The 20,059-nt window shown below is 41.0% G+C and overlaps 1 protein-coding gene across 17 annotated transcripts in view; it reads right to left on the bottom strand.

Moving 5' to 3' along the window:
* Window positions 1-12,951: 12,951 nt before the first annotated feature.
* CTNND1 (catenin delta 1) overlaps window positions 12,952-20,059 on the bottom strand; it is a 78,165-nt gene continuing 71,057 nt past the window's right edge. For 14 of the 17 annotated variants that reach the window (XM_042446351.1, XM_042446358.1, XM_042446353.1 and 11 more), the window contains 5 exons: window positions 19,080-19,167; window positions 17,444-17,491; window positions 15,754-15,845; window positions 15,351-15,468; window positions 12,952-15,040 (listed from right to left, as the gene is read on the bottom strand). In XM_042446351.1, the coding sequence (XP_042302285.1) occupies window positions 15,382-15,468; window positions 15,754-15,845; window positions 17,444-17,491; window positions 19,080-19,167 (315 nt within the window). In that variant the 3' untranslated portion in view covers window positions 12,952-15,040; window positions 15,351-15,381. The remainder of the gene's footprint in view (window positions 15,041-15,350; window positions 15,469-15,753; window positions 15,846-17,443; window positions 17,492-19,079; window positions 19,168-20,059) is intronic. The other 3 variants (XM_042446354.1, XM_042446368.1, XM_042446356.1) reach the window with 2 other exon arrangements.

Here is a 20,059-nt window from a genome sequence, read left to right as displayed (position 1 = left end):
TGAACAAAAAAATTGGGGAATATCTTGCATTTTCCCTCGAGTCAACCTTCAGTTTCTTGGGCCTCTGAATACAGCTTAGAATCCCAAAGGAGCTTGTTAAGAAGTTTTGTTGTTTTATTCTAAATGTGACCCTGCACAATTAATAAACTTGGAGTTGGTGCTGTTATTGTCAATGCAGTGCCACCAAGGAGGAAATTGCTGTACAACTGTACATAATCAGTATATAGCCAAAGTCTCCAGCGTGTACTGTTCTAAACAGTAACAACAGTATGACTCTGTAAGCTATTAAGGAGTAAGATTATTATTTCTATGGAGCAGCATTGCCCGTAACAGCACTCAGAAACTGAGACAAGAATGTGCAAGTGAAAGTAAGTTTGCTGTAGTGATGGAGATAGGGAATGCTCATATTTATATGTATTTATGTGTCTGTGTCTGTGTGTGTATTCCACCCAATAAGCACCTGCAGTTATCATATCAATATGCGAACACATGTATTGCTGCAACAGTGGTCTTTCTCTTTTAGAGTTCTACCCAAAGTGCAAGAACACTATATTTTGTATTTAATTCAAAATATATGCATACTGATTTTCCAGACTAACACGGGTATGTCTTTTAATCCTAACATGATTTAAAAACAGAAAAAAATAGTGAAAAAGTATTAAGTAACTCATCATTCAAGCCAAGATGATATAGTGGTTTGAGTGTTGTCTAGAACTCTAGGGCCCTTATCACACAAGCAAAATTTGAAGTTATCCCAGGGTCAATGTGAAGGCAATGTGAAGGTCAAGGCAATGCAGGGGCAATCATAGGGTTTCAAGTTTGTTTATCACACAACACCAAACGCAATCAGGAGCCATCTTAAACTCAATTGGGGGTCATTCCAGGGTCATTTCAGGGTTAGGTAAATTCAGGTAAAAAGAGGATTTACCTAACCCTGGAATGACCCCCGATTGTGTTTAAGATGGCTCCTGATTGAAACCCCATGATTGCCCCTGCATTGCCTTCACACTGACCCTGGGATAACTTTTTGCTTGTGTGACAAGTGCCTAGAAGACTAGGATTTGAATACCACATCAGCCATAGAAACTCACTGGGTGGCTTTGGGCAGGTCACAGTCTCTCATCTTTAGTAGAAGGCAATCACAAACATCCTCTGAATAAAATTAACAAAGAAAACCCTATGAAAGGGTCACTATGAGTAGACTTGAAGGCACATGATGATGATGATGACGACAACAAGGCATCAGCCACTTGGAGCTTCTCGACTGGTTTAGATCTTACTTGTCTGGCAGATCTTTTGCAGTGGTTGCAGGAGGTCAGACTTCTTCTCCTGTTCCCCTATCTGTTGGAGTTCCCCAGGGCTCTGTTCTGGGTCCCCTTCTGTTTTTCTCTACACACTGTCCTTAGGAAAACTCATCAGCTCCTTTGTCTTTTCCTACCATCTGTATGCCGATGACACCCAGCTGTATCTTTCCGCCCCTGACTTTTCTCCAAGGCTTGAACAGCAAGTTTCGTCTTGCTTCACAGCTGTCTCGCAGTGGATGCGCCATCGGCGTTTGAAGCTCAACATGTCCAAGATGGAGCTTCTTGTCTTTCCTCCTAAGCCCACCCTTCAACACTCCTTTTCTTTCTCTGTGGACAACATTTCTATTCAACCAGTCCAGCAAGCCCGCAGTCTTGGTTTTATCTTTGACTCTTCTCTGTCGTGTATCCCTCAGATCCAGACCACAGCCAAGGCTTGTAGATTCTTTTTGTACAATATTGCCAAAATCCGACCATATCTCTCCGCCTCTACTGCCAATATCCTGGTCCATGCCCTAGTGATCTCACGACTTGATTACTGTAATGTCCTCCTGGCTGGGCTTCCTCTTTCTCACCTCCGTCCTTTAATCTCTGTCCAGCATTCAGCTGCACGCATTATCACTTCCACCCCCCGCTCTGACCACATCTCTCCTGTGTTGGCATCCCTTCACTGGCTCCCCCTCCCTTTCCGCATTCAGTATAAGCTCCTGCTGTCCATGTTTAAAGCCCTCCATGGACTGGCCCCTCCCTACTTATCAGACCTTCTTTCTCCTCACCTTCCCACCAGGGCCCTCCGTTCTGGTAGTCAAGGGTTCCTGTCCCAGCCCAGGATTTCCTCTGCCCCATCCCGGATTCGCCCCTTTTCACTCGCTGCCCCTCACTCCTGGAACCTTCTTCCCCCACAAGCAAAAGCCATCACTTCTTTAACCAGCTTCAAAACGGAGTTGAAAACCATCCTGTTCAGAAAAGCCTTCCCAGGCATTGCATAATTGTCGCTTACTATTTGATGTTCTTGTGGTGCCTGTTTATTGAACCATTTCCTGTATTGCTATGTACTGTATATGTATTATCCTACTTGAGAGTATGCATTTTCCCTGGAAAATGATTAACCATCCATTATGAAGCCTCGCCCTCCCTCCAGTCCATCCGCCTTGGTCCAGGCCTTGGAGGTAGAGAGGAACTGCTGGACCTCTTACCCTCTCCCTCCACCACTCCCTTCTCCTTCTGTGTCATGTCTTTTTAGATTGTAAGCCCGAGGGCAGGGAATCGTCTAACTAAAAGATTGTATGTACAGCGCTGTATAAATTTACAGCGCTTCATAAATAAAGGTTAATAATAATAATAATAACTTATTCTATACATGTGTAGTGTTTCAGCAGTACTTTTTGTTTTCCACAGCATCTCACTTGAAGAACATTGTATTTACAGTGCGTTGCATTTTCTCCCACGTTATTGGCAGCCAATCATTGGAAGGGGGTTTGCAATGAATTATACAATGAATTACTTGTAATTTTCCCAGCTCTGCATGTAACCCAGCTTTTATCTGCTTATGTGAGAGGAACAATTACTCAAAACTAATCTGAATCAATACGATTCTCTGCCCTTGTCTATCAGAGCCTGTTTTGAATTGTTAACTCAAAGCACCATCCTGTTCCAAATCTAATGTCAGACATCTTTACTCTCACCTGCCTAACAACTCTATAGAGCAGAAGCTATTGTAAGATAACATTAAGAGAGAGAATGTTCAAGCTTCTTTGAGCCTGAAGTACTGTGGAACCCTTTGTGAAAGGATGGTAGAAAAATGGTAAATATAAAACGTTAAGGGAGGTTTGTGAAGCATAATTGATTGAGAAGCCCTGCCTTGAACTTCATGTTCAAGTATCTTTCAGGAGTTCTTATCTCATCTATATTCTCAAAAGCAGATGCACACAGGAGAGAAAGCCACATTCACACAAGTTCTCTATGAGAAGATCTTGTAGAACCAAACAAAGAAGGCCAAGCAAAGTTGCTAAGTGTCCAAATGACACTGATGAGCTTCTTTTAGTATTGGCAGAAATAGATGCTGAGAAGCTGCTAGATTTGGAAGGTAGGTTTATAAATATTTTCCAGCTTCAGGAAAAAGAAATGTGCAGAGACCAATCTCCTGTCTCATTAAGGATGTCAATTCCTTGATCTCTTTAAGTCCTTGTTGTAATACTGCTATGTAGAAATTCTTCTGAGAATCTCTGTAGGCATTCCACAGTTTCTAAAATAATCTCTTAAAGAACTAGCCATAGTTAGAACAATTCAAGACTATCAAGATCTTCAGTTCACTCAGACACATACAAAATATGGTTGTTTGGTGCCCCTTTGGCTGACAGAGGTTCTGTCCCTGTAATAGCTGGAATCTACATAGTAATACATTGCTCCAGATGGAAATGGAGTAGGACTTACTTTATTACTTGAATTTGCATGCTGTGCAACCATTAAACCTACAGAAGTTCATTTCAGAAAAGAAAAGGAAGTGGTGGTGGTGGAACAGAGGAAGAGGAGGAACAGAGACCCATGACCTTTTTCTTTGGGTGCGTACAGAGAAAACCTTTATTCTGCAGCCACCTAACTTCTTTCACACAGCATAGAAAGCAGATACTGTCTTCTGTTTGGAACCCTCCTCAGTCTTCTTGCTCCTTCCTCCATCTTTTCTTTTACCATTTAAATATCTGTCTCTAAAAGGAAAGGTGGGCTAGTATCACAATGCCTTTTTACTGGAAGTCCTAGAAGTCCTGTTTAGAAGTAGCCTTATATTTACCATGTCACTGGTAAAGGTCACCAACTGCTTCAGATGCCTCTTATCAAATTAGCATTCCCCACAGCAGAGGCAGGTAAAGTACGGCTCCTAAGCAGAAAACGTATGACATTCATATTCTGGAAGGCTGTTTTTGTGACAAAATGGACTGGATGGAGGGTATATTCAGTAGGAAAAAGTTCTGGGGTTGGAGCAGAATCCAAGGGGATGGATAGTACCCTTCTCTAGAGGCCAGATTTGGCCAATGGGCCACATAAAAACTTGTAAGTTGAGCCAGCAGCTGTATTACCCATAAAATTGTTGCTGGCCTTTGCAAGCTAAGAACAGTTGTTGCACTGAGACTTACTCTTGAATAATACCTAGAATAGAATTGTGCATACTTAATGGGAAACGTTTTACATTGGTAAGAACTATATTCAGAACTTGGAAGTGTAACTTTTCTGGACAATAACTCCCAGAATCCCCACATTAGCCTAGACACTGTCACAAATTAACTTTGTATGGTCTGTGGATCTGGCCCTGCCCATGTTTTTCTGTCCCCTTTCAATTACACTATCTTACATTGTTTACACTGTAAGCAAAATTTCATGTTACACACTCTTTCACTCATGCATTGCAAAAAGGCAGCAAATTCCATACCAGACGCAGTGCAAACATAGCTGTTTCCCCAAAATCTCAAGAGTGATAACAATAAATCTATTTTAGAAATTATTAACCTAGCTCTGTTTGCTTGTAAACCTTTACAAAGTATGATCAGGAGATCCCCTGACCATTCATTAATTCATTCAGATATTTATATTCAGCTGTTCACTACTCAAATCTCAAAGTAGTTTTTGTGGCAAGGCTGTTTTAGTCACTGTGAAAAAGTGAAGAAATAGTTATCACCATCCATCCCTACAAAACTATTATGTCCAGGGTCTAAATTATCTATCTGCAGCACTAGATACTTCCTGAAAACCTCAATGGCAGCTGACAAACTTGCATTTAAAAATGGGAGACCTTTAAACCATCCACTCTCCAAAACAGAGAAGGAAATTATCATTTTCAATGCCCATAAGAAAGTAATTGTCCTAAATACCCTAAAGGCATTAGATCCTATCTGATCTCAGAAGCTAAACAGGATCAGGCCTAGTTAGTATTTGGAAGGGAGTCTGCCAAGGAGTACCAGGTAGTGTACTGTAGGTTGTATTTCAGAGGAAGGCAGTGCTGAACCTCTGAATACTCTAAGCTTAAGAAAACACTATGAAATTGAGTCACCCTAAATTGACAGGGTCACAAAAATTAAACTTGGCACAGTATCAAAAGCTGGTAAGAGTTCGATTTCTAGAATTCCATGCCTATTAAGTAATTGTATAATGTCTACATATTTCCCTCCCCCTTCAACAGCACATTAACTTTTTGGCCTTGAAAGAAAGTTAGTTTCAGTCTCAGAGCAAGGAACGAGTCACCAAGCACACTTTCCTCTGGACCAGTGTTACATTATAGGCCTAATGGAGACCTGATGGGATGATTCCCATGACTGAATTATTACAGTTTAAGGGTATACAAAAAGAATATATGTGACTGAAAAGGAGGAGAAATGGCATTATATGTAAAAAAACAAACTCACTGGTACAGAAACCCATGAGGAGGATCAGAATGGACCAGCTGAGATCATTTGGGTAAGAAATAAATAGCGACATAAATAAAAGCATCATTGTGATAGTTTACTATAGGTCATCAAACCAAAAAGTAGTAGTGGACGATGCTTTTCAGAAGTAAATTTCAGATATTGCAAAGATGCAAGAATTCATAGTTATTTGTTGTTGCTAGCTGCCCTCAATAATAATAATAATAATAATAATAATAATAATAATAATAATAATCAACATCAGCTCATGGTGACCCTGTGGATGAGACATCTCCAAGTCTCGTTGTCTTCCACTGCTCTGCTCATTTCCTACAGAAATGACTGTATACTGTATATTAGTTCCAAGAAAGAGAACTCCAGAGTACAATTTAAAAATAGTTTTATGATTGAAAGATAATAATCATCCACGCACACTCACTCACATACTGTACATGTTCAAGGAATAAGCAATGAAAGGTGATAGCAGATAGTGACTTAAGGGGTTGCAGAGGGAGATACTGTACTGTTTCAGATGTGGAGCTCCAATCGGGAGATACCAGGAAGATAAATGTCTCAGCAAGCTGCCTTAGGACCATGGCATGCCCAGCAATGCTTAGGAGTCAAGTGGGATACAGACAGTGGTAGCCATATTTATAAGGCAAAATCTGTCCCAGGGCAGAATTAGGGATTAAAGGATAGCTTCCAGGGGACAAGAATGAGAAGGGATGTTGTGAATGGCTGGATAATCAAATGTCCTTGGACAAAGAAGTATCACTCCTAGAGGAAAATGTACTGGGATTTTTGTTCACTTGTAAAACTACTGGCCACCATCACTCCTATAAATGCAGGGATTATGCAGATCCCACTCTTGATGGCTCTATCCTGGCTATGTGCTCTTGAGCTCCCTCATACTGAGCCTCCTGGATCTTCTTATATGGTAAGGCTAGTTTCTCACACTGGGGCATCATCTAGCTACAAGCTCTACACATTCCTTTTGATATCAATATATATTTACACTTAAGGAACTTGTCTAGTTCTTTCATGGCTGCCCTTCCAATTCCTAGTGTTCTTCTGATTTCTTGACTGTAGTCCCCATTCTGGTCAGTGTTTGATCCAAAGTGTGGTAAATCTTTGGCATGATTTCCTCATCACCTAGGATGAATTCATGTAGATCTTCTGTGGTCGTTATTTTTGTTTTCTTAACGTTCAGCATTAAGCCTACTTCAGCACTTTCTCCTTTGACTTTCTTTAGTAATTGTTCCAAGTCTTTTTTGTTTTCTGTTAGCAGAATGTGTCATCTGCATATCTTAAATTATTGATGTTCCTTCCACCTATCTTCATTCTTTCTTATATAATAATATAATATATAATCTATTTATATTCCGCCTTTTCCCGAAGGAATCAAGGAAGATTACAAAACAAGATCAACATAATACAAAACAAAATACAAACAATAATGCATTAAGCTATCCCCTTACACCCCACCATCATTACATAACAAAACATAACAACAGTAACATAGTTATACAAAAGGTTAAAATACATAATACAAAATACATAATATAGCATACTAATCAAGACATAACATGGCACAGTAATCTAAAGGACAATGCTCCACTCCCCCTGGACAGCAAAACCACAATCAGATGTGGTTTTTCTTTTTCTCTGTAGTCTGTTCTAATGGCAGCCTCCTGTCCAGAGTACAGGTTCTGCATCAGGACAATGAAATGTAGTGGCACTCCCATTTCTTTAAGAGCATTCCATACCTTTTCATGATCTAAGCAGTCGAAGGATTATTATTTTTTTTGGTAACCAATGAAGCACATGCTGATTTTCTAGAATTCTCTGGTGCGCTCCATTATCCATCATGTTTGGAATGTGACCCCAAGTGCCCCTTCCTTTCCTGAGCCCAAGCTTGCACCTCTTGATTTCTTGCCCTATACATGGTAGAAGGATTTGCTGCAGAATTTTGACAAGACTTTGTTTGCATATTAAATTAATGCAATGTCCCTGTAATTACTGCAATCTTTTGTGACTCCTTTTTTGTGGGTGAGAGTACATATTGATTGCTTCCGATCTGTAGGCCACTGTTTTGTTTTCCATATTTGTGGGCAGATTTTAGTTAGGACTAAAGTTGATTCTGTCTCTGTGGATTGTAGTAGTTCTATTAGTATGTTATCTGCTCCTGGTGATTTGTTCTTCCCAATCACTTTGAGTGTAGCTTTCTTTCACTTTCCAAAATTTGGGGTTCATCTTATGTTTCTTCTTCCTATGTGTCATTCTTCTTTTTCTATTTTTTCTATATAGTTCTTCCATGTTCCTTAACAGCACATTTAAAGCTCAAGGGCATATAGACATGATTGATTGATTGAGATAATAATCTGCATAATCTCTGCACTGATAAGAATGATGGTGGGTGATAGACCTGGGGTTTACAAATAAACAGAAGTCCAAGTGCACTTCCTGCCAGTAGCAATATTCTTTTGTCCAAGGACATTTGCACTGATAGCCCAGCCATTCTCAAATTCCTTGCTCCCTCCTGGGAATCCTTTCACTTCCCGAAACCTGTGCCAGGATGTTTTGCCCTATAAATATGGATGCTAAAACACCTCCCATTCTGTCTCATTTGAATCTCAGGCAGGCACTCTTTCCATATCCCACCTGACTCCTCAGCATAACCTGGCCATGCCATGGTCCCAAGGCTAAAATATTTTCCTAAGTCGCTATTTGCTACCATCTTTATATTGTTAGTTCTTGTGTGTGTGTGTGAATGGATGTCTCATGTGAACATTCTTTTAGTGCTAAGCTTGTAATATGTATTGAAATGAAGAGAACATGGGAAAAGATACTCTGGTTGTATCAAAATAAAGCAGAAAGAGCCCTCTACACCCAGCCAGTCTTGGCACTCTCCAAGGGATGGTTCAGATATCATAGCATCGCCTTTAGTATCATGACCTGCTTCATTTTTTTTTTTTGATCTCAAGCAATCAAAGAATCTTTTAATACAACACATATAGGACCTAAGCATGCCAATTGTCTCAATTTTATTACATCAGCCTGGAGTTGAAGTCCAAAATTTCTGGAGGACCAAAGACCTCTGGAGGACTCTAAGAACAAGAGCCATCTGCTGGTGTTGGCATTTGGTGAGAGCTGCTCCTGGTATTGCAGAACAAACAGCTCCATTCCAAAGTACATTGCATTTCACATTCATACTAGGTGCTGAGACTGGGGTACATGTACACTAAATTATCAACCACTTTAGGACACTGTATAAAAACAAATCCTGAAATATCTCTACAACAGTTGTCAAACAGATGCCATATATGATTTCCACATTTTCTGCCTCTATTCCGATTTTCCCATTATTGACCTTATGTCCTAGATTCGGGAAGCTATCTCAAGTATAAAATTCTCCCAGTAAGATGAAGCATTTCATCTGTGAAAACTATCACCAGATAATCTTAAAGCTACAGTGTTGCAATTCCACCAGTACACAATAGGCAGTAATGTATTAGGGGCTGTACAGGCTTGGGACAAAAATAAACAAAACTGTGTAGTTCTCCTTTTAACAGTTTTTTTTTACTGCAGACATCACCGTACTGATCTGTACCTTTAAGTCAGTTGTGTTTGGCACAAGCCCAAGCACAGCAGCTACTAGTAAAACACATACCCTCATGTCTCCAAATACAAGAACATTGAAAAGCAAACTGTTGCAACAACATAAATGCATAACATTACAGTGGACCCTTGGTATCTGGTGTTTGGTTCCAGAGCCCCGCCACCAGACACTAAAACCTGTGCATGTTCAAGTCCCATTAAATACAATGGCACAGTGAAATATATCTTATATAAAACAGCAAAATCGAGGTTTGCTTTTTGTAATTTATATTTCTTTTGAATATTTTCAAGCCTTGGATGGTTGCATCCATGGATATGGAGAGCTGTCTGTAGTTGTTAAAGTGAACCACATCCATCTGGTTTATTTGTACCAAATGAAGGATGTGATGGTTGAATCAATTCTTCTTTGTCCACTGGATCTTTCAAGGAAGGTTTTCTTTCTCTAAAGAGCAAGTGGGCCCTGCCTCAGACTTTGCAAAAGCTGCTTGAAATAGGACTTCTTTTAAATCGAAGTTGTGGTACTAAGTGTGGTGAGGTTCATTGTAGAATTCTCCATGAAACCTCTATACTCTGAGATTCCGAATAGCAAAGGGAGGGGGCAACGAACAGCCTTCTGGCAACTGGACTCCTTCAGCTGGAGTCATCATTACTCCAAGATCAGACATGTAACCCAGCCTCCAGAATGACACCCTGGGAAAAACATCCAGCCACATTCTCAACTACTTGTCTGCTTAAGATTTACAAGCCAACCTTTAGTAAGCAGCAACTGGCTACCTTTTGTTTGTCCAAGTCATGTTATCTGTGAATTATCTATTTTGCCACCCAGTCACTCTGTGGTGGCATATCTGTGTGTTCTCTCAAAGCCTCACACTATTTACATTCATGGGACTGGAAAAGACAGTATTAAAATGGGTGAATGCATGGAATGTGTCTGTTTCTGTTTAACAGCAGTACTGTACTAGAAATCTAGATTTCACTCTTCCTCTCTGTTGCCCTCTCCCCCTTCCCCCAAATACCAATGGGAAACTGTCAGAGTGAATTATTCTTTTGGTTGCTGACTGAACTTTGGAATGGTTCCAACTGGGTGAGCAGTAGTGTTATTGAGCTAGAAGTACAATCCTCCTCTTCCCTCCCCTATCTGGTCTCCAACCAGTCACAAAAACAATAACAAAAAACAAACCAATAAAACCAGCCACCATCAATTTTATAACCTAGTTCTGTAACTCATTTAGGAAACCAGAAGTGTTCAAGTGAATAATATGGGGTGGAGGCAAGTGAAGCGGTTAAGACTAGCTCAAGGCTATGGTGGTCCACGGACCAGTGTCGGTCCACAAACCACTGACTGCTAGTCTCTGATGTATTTTCAGGAAAGAAAAAATTAGAACCAATGGGATCAGGTATGGTACTGGTCCCTGGCATGCTTGGGGAAAATTTCTAATCTCCCATACAAAATAGCTTGAGATAAAGGGTTATCTCCCTTCACGGTTTTGAGCTTTATCAGCAAATTTTTTGATCTTTCTTCCCAAGGGGGACAGATATTGCTAAAGGCAGGAAATGCTAGTTGAAGATCAAAGGCATGAATTTATAGAAGTTCAAAGTCAGCTAGTCTGCTTAGAACATTCATTACTAAGACTCTCCAAACAGCCTTTTGCAACTCATAGTAGACAGTGATAGGCTAAACAGGTCAAGGAGAGGGATTATAGGAGTTGCATTTCAATGCCACAAGTAGCCCATCCTCTCCTGTCTTAAATGGACAGACTGTTGTCTTTATTATATATAGGCTTTGGAGAGTTCTCATGCAAACAGTTGTTTTCAGTGAAACAGTTTCATCCTCACCCAAGACCTACCAGGCCAAATCTCCCTCAACACCTTTTATGCACAGCTCCTCCCCACTCCCTTCTAGAATGTGTACTGAGCCCCTAAAACATGGAATCAAAAGAGCATTCAGAAGGGGAGGGATGGACCAGAAGACGAGCAAGCAAATCAGAGAAGAGAGAGAAAGGAGTGTATACCTCCAGAGACAATCCACTGACTGCTTATATAGCATATTTTATATAAAATGCTGTAGGGAATTTGTTTCCCCAAGACCATAAGGTACACTCACTCTTTCCCCTCCCACTGCATTCTGTAAACGACCTTCATTCAAACAGATGCAGCTGCTTTGGTAGATGCAAAAATTGTGAAACACTGGAAAACAGGAAATTATATGACTTTAAAAGTTGTTGTGAGAACGAAAAAAAGAGAAATAGTAGAGGAGGGCTGTGTGTGAACATACTTCTGTACTCTGGCACCAACAGTTTTAAAAACAAACAGTAATGATGGAGCCAGATGGTATTTCAATCCTGCTGATTTAACCAGCAATGATTAAAGGTGGGTGACAGCAGTAGTGTATTTTCTTTCTGCTTTGATATCTCAACTGGAAAGTTTTGGGAATACAGGAGGCAACTTTGACAGCAGGGGGTTAATTATTCTCATCCACTTCACAGTTTTCCTTACACTGGACATTAAAGGGACCTTTTAAAGCTGCATTTTCATTTGCCCTGCATCACAATACCAGCAACTTACAAATAGAACCCAGAACTTGCTGCAAGAGGAATAGGAAGCAGATTCTAAGGTAGTGGAGTTGTTAGGGATGAAAAGAACTGTGTAAAAAAATCCCAATCAATTGGAAGATTGGAAAGGGGGTTATATTTCAGAGCAAGGAAATGGCAAAACCACCCCTTGAGCATTCCTTGCCTAAGAAAAGCCTATCAAATCCATGGACTTGCAGTAAGTCGACAAGCAACTTGAAGGCACACACGTACACATACGATCAACTTTGCCTTGAAAAAATTCTTCACTGGTAGGTATTTCACAGTACACAGCTATTTTAGAACAGGGGGAGGCTAGTCAGTGGGTCAATCCACAAAAGGTCGTGGAATTTGGCCATCAAGACAGCAGGAGGGAGAACCCTGGATTTGCCTTTCCAAAGATGTCTTGTTTTGCAGGTTGTCTCTTCTAGCAGAACCATGGCTAACCCCACTTAACATCCCAGATCAGACAGCTTCTGGTGCCTTTAGGATATTTAGCCCCCCTACACAGCCACCCTAGAGTTGCCATAAGTAAAAAATGCCTTGAATACACACAATAACTATAGCAAAGTATTTCTGCAAGCTTCCATGAGTGCATGTTTTCTTGAAAAAAAGGTGCACATACCTCAAGCACCTTGTGTAAAGTGCCACTCTCCTGTCTTGACAAATTTGGTGGCAGCAGGGGAAAAAATTAGTCTCGTTTTTAAAATAAGTTACACCTCCTGCTTTCAAGATTACTAGTGTCCCCACAAGTGCTTGTCATCATGTGAAAAACAAGGTGTTTGCTCCCCAAGTGGGAAAGAGCTTGGTTTTGCTGTCATGCATCTGAAATTCTGTGGAGGACAACACTTAATTAGATGAGGTGCATGGGTCTGCATGCTGTCTGTTGCACAACCTCTTTTTCAGAACTCCAGTTCACCTGAGAAAGTGCAATTCCACACAAAGCAAATTCAGCCTGGCAAGAAAATTAAAATATGAGAGATATTGAATGGTATCAAGCAAATCCCATATTTAGCAGAATTCTCAAATGAAAGACATACTTAACAAGATGTGGAGAAGGCACATCCATTTTAACAAATACACACTTTAAAACTTTATTTATATAAAAATCATTTCATTTTAAAAGCATTACAGAGTGAGCGCAGGACTCAAAGAACAGCAGGATGTTCCCCTCCCCCGGGGTGCAAAGGAAAAGCCAAAAAAAAAAAAAAAGTCAGTGAGTTATTAGTTCTTCCTACAGCTTTGAATTGGTCAGTGGGGAAGGGTATTTTTTGGTAGTCTGGAATTTTAAAAAGAAAATAGTGTTTTACATTAGAAAAGGTTGAGTGACTCTGCCCTTAGAAGGCTGATATACATGTTTAATCCTTCCCACATCCTCAAATGGGGTGAGAAAACACCTGGGATTGGAGCATGTCAGAGGTACCAAGAATCTTCTACCTTATTGTGCCTTCCCTCTTACTGTTTGTGTGGCGCACATTCCAGGAGCCAAGGGCAGCAGAGCTCCCTCCAGTTAACTAGGCTGAAACAGTTTGGAAGGAGAGATGAGGTAAAAGGCTGCAATCCTCTTCAGTACAGAAAAAGACGCAGTCACCAATATGGTGCCCAGAGCTTGCCACTATTGTCTCCTTTACTGCTGCTTTGTTGATTAGGATAAAGATCTGTCAGCAGAGCCTAAATTCCTTTCATTCCCTGAAGAGGTGAGCCATTAAGGTGCACATCGTGATTCTTACCCCATCCTACTTTCACCTCCCCCTCTGCAGCCCACAAGCCTTAAGTAGTTGACAGATTAGTTCCTGGTCTTCCCACACTTGGCTCCCAATATGTACTACTCAAGTCCTTCTGTCAAACATGGGGGCAACAGAATTCTGGCTCTGATGTAGGGAATAGGGAGAGAGCAGGAGCATCATAGGCTCTGTGCCAAAATCCCTCTCTCCAGTCCAGGCAACTATTAAACCTTCTTCACTTGAATTAGAAAAGCACCAAGCTATTTCACAGTGGCAAAGAAAGGCACGTGTAAATAGTGACAGATAACGGTTTCATTCCCCTGCCTGCATGGGAGGATCTAGGCAATATTTACAAATGGCCTTCCCTCCTCAACAACCTTTTGCATCACCAAGCCTTCCCCATTTCATCAGCCCCACCACCACCACCACCACCCCATCGTTTGCCTCTGCACTTTGCAGCCTGCCTAGGCACCCACCACAGAAGTCAAAATTGTCCATCAGCAACCCAAAACCTGACACCTTTGTGTTGTCCCCCCACAGTGGAGAACTAAAATTGCCAATTAAGAGATCTGAACACTCTTGTCCCTTTCCACCAACTTTCACATACTCCCATCCTCTTCTCTCTCCCCACACCCCTGCACTCTAAGCTCCTCTGCTCCCACAAATAAATAGCTCCTTCAACTCGGAGTTAACCCATCTAGAAGCAATATAAAAATGGGAGAATACAGATGCAAACCCACACATTCCTCGTCAGCCTATGAGGATACAGAGGGCTATCACCTCAAAGAGGCACACTTGGCCTAGATGCAGTCACTCAAACTCCTTTGTCAATATTTCCCACCCTTCACCCTCACAACCACCACCATCATCCCCACCCCACCCCACCAGGAATTTTCCAGTATTCCCAGCATCCTTTGTTGAAAAAAATGAATCACACACAAAAATATATTCTATAGGCTAAGAGAAAAAGGAGATGAGTTCTCTTTCTCCCTTCTCTATGAAGAAAGCTGACATCTCGTTAAGGAAAAAAACCTAGTTCCAGTATGGTTGAGTTTAGCTGAGATCCATTTGCACCAGTGGCTTCAACCACTGTTGTGGACGCAGCAGAAGCTTCTACTTTTTCAAGTGTCTGCCTTAGTTGCTCAAGAGAAATCCATCAGGAGAAATATTTGGTCTTCAGGAATGCTGTTGGTTTTGCTTTATTTTTTTAAAAAAGAAGAGAGACAAAAAAGTGTCCAGAGGATTGGATGCGCAGCCATCTAAGGGAGGTGTGAGGTGCTGCGGGCATAAGGCGCCAGTCATTTTGGCTGGGTGGCTGGACTTGGTGCCAAGAGATTAAAAAAAAGTCAATCCATTTCACCACAAAGAGTTATACGTAGTATGTTATAAACCCAAAACAGAGAAGGCAGCCAGTGGCAACACTAAATCTTCTGCTGTAGAGAGAGAAACAAAAAGGCTAAGGTTAGTATTAGACTCAGTACAATTCCCACAAGCAACAGGTTTACATAGGGCAAGCAGAACACAGATACAGAATCATCAAGCAGCCAGACATGCATGTTATCTTGAAGCTATAAATCTCTAGAAGCAGATTGGTTAAGCAAGAAATCAAATCTGACCCGATAATATTTCTGATTGGAGGAACAGGTCTGATTTCTTCTCTCCCCTACTCATGTGGCCCCATCCACCCACCACCCATGCTTAAATGTAGAAGCCATAGAGCCCTGGCAGAAAGCAAAGACATACCATAGGAGGATAAAGCAACTGGTCATGCTCCTCAAGAGATTCTTGCCCTTCCTCCTGCTGCAGACATAGGTATTGTTAGTAAGGGTGACATCTGATATAGGAGAGGGGGACAAGAAGTCTAAAGGGAAAGTCATCAGAGAAATAAGGCAGAAAAAGTCAAAAAGGTTAAGATTAGCTACTGGGTCTTCCACCAGGGTGGGGAAAGGATGATATGTACCAGCATTTGTCCCTCTGCATCCTCTAATTCTAGAAATCCTTAGCCTTTCAACCTTGGACAGTGGGCTTTCCCTTCACAAAGAGCAGATACTTAAGAATTAAATTTCCTTCTTTACTGCTTCTTGCTACTTCATTCTGTAGGGTAAGATCTCAAAGGCCTCAATCAATGAGAACCCCAGCTATTTACCATCAGTGGTGCTCCCTTCATAGATTCCATGTCTTCTCCAGATCGTTCCAATGTTCTATTGTGGTCCCGTTCATTCAGTGTAGAGTAGTTGTCTAAAATCAAGGAGTATTTAATATGAAAAAAATTAATATAGATGATAGCTAAACAAAGTAGTGGGGAAACCATCTTCCTGCACAGCAGAGTTGGTCACTCCACACATCTCCAAAGGTTCTGGACTGCAACCAGAGCTTGGAAATATTAGTGTTGCCATTAACATCAAATTATCATGGAAAACTGACTTATTAACATGTATTATTAAGGGAAATTGATAAATCAACTGATGAAATAATATTATTACATTGTTAAGAAATCATTTAAATTATTAAAAATGGTTACAGCCATCCCAAAATTAACTCCAAAATGTTAACTAAAGTAAAACATCAGTTCTTGCACCTTAAGTTAGAATGACTGGGGGGTTTTTTTTGTTTTTTGTTTTTTTTTTTAATTGTCGCTGCAAATGATGATATAGTAACATGATTTATAGTAAAAATTGCTACTAGTAGCATTTTGATCAGAAGTGGGGGAGTGTGGGTCATGAGTTGAACATGGGCCTAAATGTCCATTTTTGAGCCCCAAAGTTCTCCTGTTGATACCAGATTCCTCCATTTTAATAAAAAAAAAAACGTTTGTGCCAATTTGCAGCCAATTTGTCACCTTAAAACCACCCAAAATGGTCCCAAACTAGCTTCAAATGCAACAATTTTGGTCACACTCAAACCCCACAAGTTCTCCTTCCTCAGAACAAATATTAGCCAAAATGTCAGCCAGAGGTGGCAGACATCACTTCTAGTATGCCCAAACACAATGGTGTGGCCTTGAGCAGGCTGCAGCGGCTAAAATAGCCACCACACCTCCCTGGATAGTTGACCATCCATGACTGTAGGCAAATGGAAGACTGCAATAGCTTCAAAAGCTGAAGTGTCTCCCCACATGTTAACAGCAAGAGCACTGGTATATTTATGCAATTCAATGCAAAAATCTGGCCTATGATGTTGCTCAGTAAAGTCAGTACTTGCATGATAAGCAGTGCTGGCCATGATCCAGCACAGCACCTATAACAGTCAGAAGACAGATGGACTGGAGGTGTATTGCTAGATATGCAGGGATAGGTAACTCAAGAGCCTTGTGTGTTATAGTGGCTTGTGTGTTCAGTTAGGATTCTGGGTAACTAGGGATCAAATCTCCTCTTGGACATGGAAACCCCCTGGGTGACCCTGGAGAAGTCTCAGCCTCAGAGAAAGGCAATGGCAAATACCCCTCTGAAAAAATCTTATCATAAAAACCCTGTAACAGGTTCACCTTAAGGTTACCATAAGTCAGAAACAATCTGACGGAACACAGTAGCAGCAGCGGTAACTGTGGTCCATCAGGTTCTTCTTGAACTGCAACTTCCATACTCCCTCACCAATGGCTTTGGTGGTTAGGGCTGATGGTAATTATACAGGCAAAAAATATCTGAAGCATCTCACTTGTCCAACCCTAATTTAGGTAGGTGACAGAAAAAGCATTGTAGATAGTCTCAGCACCATTTTGGAACTGTGCAGAAGGGGTCATCTGCTGGACTGGTAGGATCTATTCACTAACACCTCTCCTGAAGATGTCAACATGCCAAAACATTATCTTGTGTTTTCAGCCAGTGATGTTCCCATACCTGATCCCATGTTGCCCATCTGGATCTCCTCTCGTGAGGATTTCTTGTCTAGAAAGAACAGTTAGAAACAAAAAAAAAAATAACACCTAATCAAAATCATTTACATTTGACTATATAAATAACTGTTCTGTCAAGAGTAGTTCACTAGATAACAGGCTCTGCAGAAGATTATCATGTGGAGGATGACTGTAGCCAACTTCAACTTTCTTTGATGAGAGAGCAATTTTCTTGCTCTGACAACCACTCTTTCAGAATACAGTTTCAGGGTTTCAATTCCTTCTCAGCCACAGAAAACACACCAGGTGACCTTGGGCAAGCCACACTCTCTCAGCCTCTGAGGAAGGCAAAGGCAGACTTTGTTTGAACAAATCTTGCCAAGAAAATCCCATGATAGGTTTTTGCCTTAGGGTCGCCATAAATCAGAAATGACTTGAAGGTATGCAACATGACTTTCTGTAGTGTTTGTAACACTGAATAACTCCACTTCTATTTCAATTTATATCTTGCCCCTTGATGGAGAGCCTGTCAATGCAACTCGCAATGACTAGACAGTGCATGTTTTAATCACACATTAACTTTACAGGTAAAACCGTTCTTAAGAAAACTTTAATATTGCTAAAAACTATAATGTTGCTAAGAACACCCCCAAAAGGCACTCCTAAAAAGTAAATACATTTGTCAGGCTCTCAAATACCATAAAAGGCAGTTTGGGAATATATAACTACTGCACTAATACATGGCAGATTGCTTTCTCTTAGAGAAACGTCCAGCACACAGAAAATTTAGATGCCAGGTCAAAATGACCTCAGATTGCTGTGTGCAACATCTGGCATCTCCCCTTCTCTCCAGGTGTGCCCCACCCAAGAGTATCAAAATATGTACAGTGGTGCCTCGGGTTACGAAATTAATTCGTTCCGCCGCCGCTTTCGTAACCCGAAAAGCATTCGCAAGCCGAAATGCCATAGGCGCTAATGGGGAAAAGCCACGATTTCGTGCGAAAAAGCCGAAAAAAGCACCAAAAATTTTTCGTAACCCGAAAAAACATTCATAACCCGGAACAATTATTTCCTATGGGATTTTTTCGTATCCCGGAAATTTCGTAACCTGGGTATTTCGTATCCCGGGGTACCACTGTAATCTGTAGATGTACTAAAATGATGGGTTCTGAGGAAGTCTGAAATAGAAAAACACCCCACTGCTAAGTATTCTTAAATATGTAGTTCTAATCACTGGGTTTGATAGCATAGAGAATATACAAATGCTAAAAGAGATTAAAATAGGGCTGGCAAGGACTCACATCTGATATCTCTGAAAACTGCTTTCAGTCAGTACGGCATGCGCTTATGCATACGGCAAGCCCCAATAGGACAAAATGGCGGGTGCACCGCCATAAGAATAAATGGAATTTCACTTTATGCGTTTTCTCCATATGCAGGGCAGGTGGGAGGTGGAATGGATCCCCTGCTCATCAGCCCACTGTACTCAAAAATGGCCCCATCTGGTCCACCTCCATGTGAGGCAGCTTTCCTTGTTCCTCCATCACACTGAGTCATTTGATAATACATGACTGAAGGCTTCTCTCTCTCTCTCTGAATTTAGGGAGTCAGACTGATGTAATTGCCATTCCTGTACTTACCTCCTTTTTGGTTCTTATCAATGAGAGGCAAGGTGCTGTCATCAAAGGAATTGCCACCCTGGCTTCTAGAGGTGTTATTCAGGTTCACCTGAAATGGAGGGATTTTTTCAGTAGGTTTAAGAGCTCAAGATAAAAGGCTCATATGGCTAGGTACTTTCTCAGTACATGGCAGCATGTGTTGCCATTTATACAGCTCCTAGAAGGTACAAATTAGACTTTTAACTCACGGCTTGGATCTACAGTGGGTTTTTTTGTGTTTTGTATTATTCTGAGCCGGTGTAGTGTAGGGGTCAGAGCAAAGGTTAGCAATTTTTTTGCCGGGTGGTGGTGGTGGTGTCTATGCCTTTCCCCAGACATTGGCAGGCTGCACTTGCAAATTTTTCAAAAAAGGAGACTCGCTTCCATTTTTTGAAAAAGGCTACCGCAGGCTTAAAACAGGCTGGCAAGGATGGGGAAATGGGAAGAGCTGTTTTGTATTGCCTTTAAAAGGTTGATTACACTCACTAGAGGCAAGACCGGCCAATTTTGTATCAATTTTTTCCTAGGATGGGAAGTACCAGAGAGGCTAAAGGGGTGCACTGTGGCTTAATGCAGCCTGCTGGCCACACTTTGCCCACCCCTGGACAAGGATTAGGGAAACAGATGTGTAAATCTTTCCTCAGCCATGATCCTCCAGCCGTGGCAAACTAGGCAAGTCTCTACTGATTTTGTAGCCTCACCTACTTCAAAGGGTTGTTAGAAGAAAAAAGGGAAAAGTTACATATCTTGCCTCAAGAAATGTCAAAATATACAGTTGGCCCTCTTTATACACGGATTCTTTATACATGGATTGAAGCATTAATGGTTTGAAAATATTCAAATAAGTATTAATTTCAAGTATCAAACTTTGATTTTTCCATTTTATATAAGGGACACCATTTTGCTATGCCATTCTATTTAATGGGACTTGAGCATACATTGATTTTGTTATCCATGGGGAC

Source organism: Sceloporus undulatus, chromosome 1 (assembly GCF_019175285.1).
Source record: "Sceloporus undulatus isolate JIND9_A2432 ecotype Alabama chromosome 1, SceUnd_v1.1, whole genome shotgun sequence".
Classification (NCBI taxonomy): domain Eukaryota; kingdom Metazoa; phylum Chordata; class Lepidosauria; order Squamata; family Phrynosomatidae; genus Sceloporus; species Sceloporus undulatus.
Note: the sequence above shows the minus strand (reverse complement) of the source record. Positions and strands in the feature narration are given on the sequence as shown.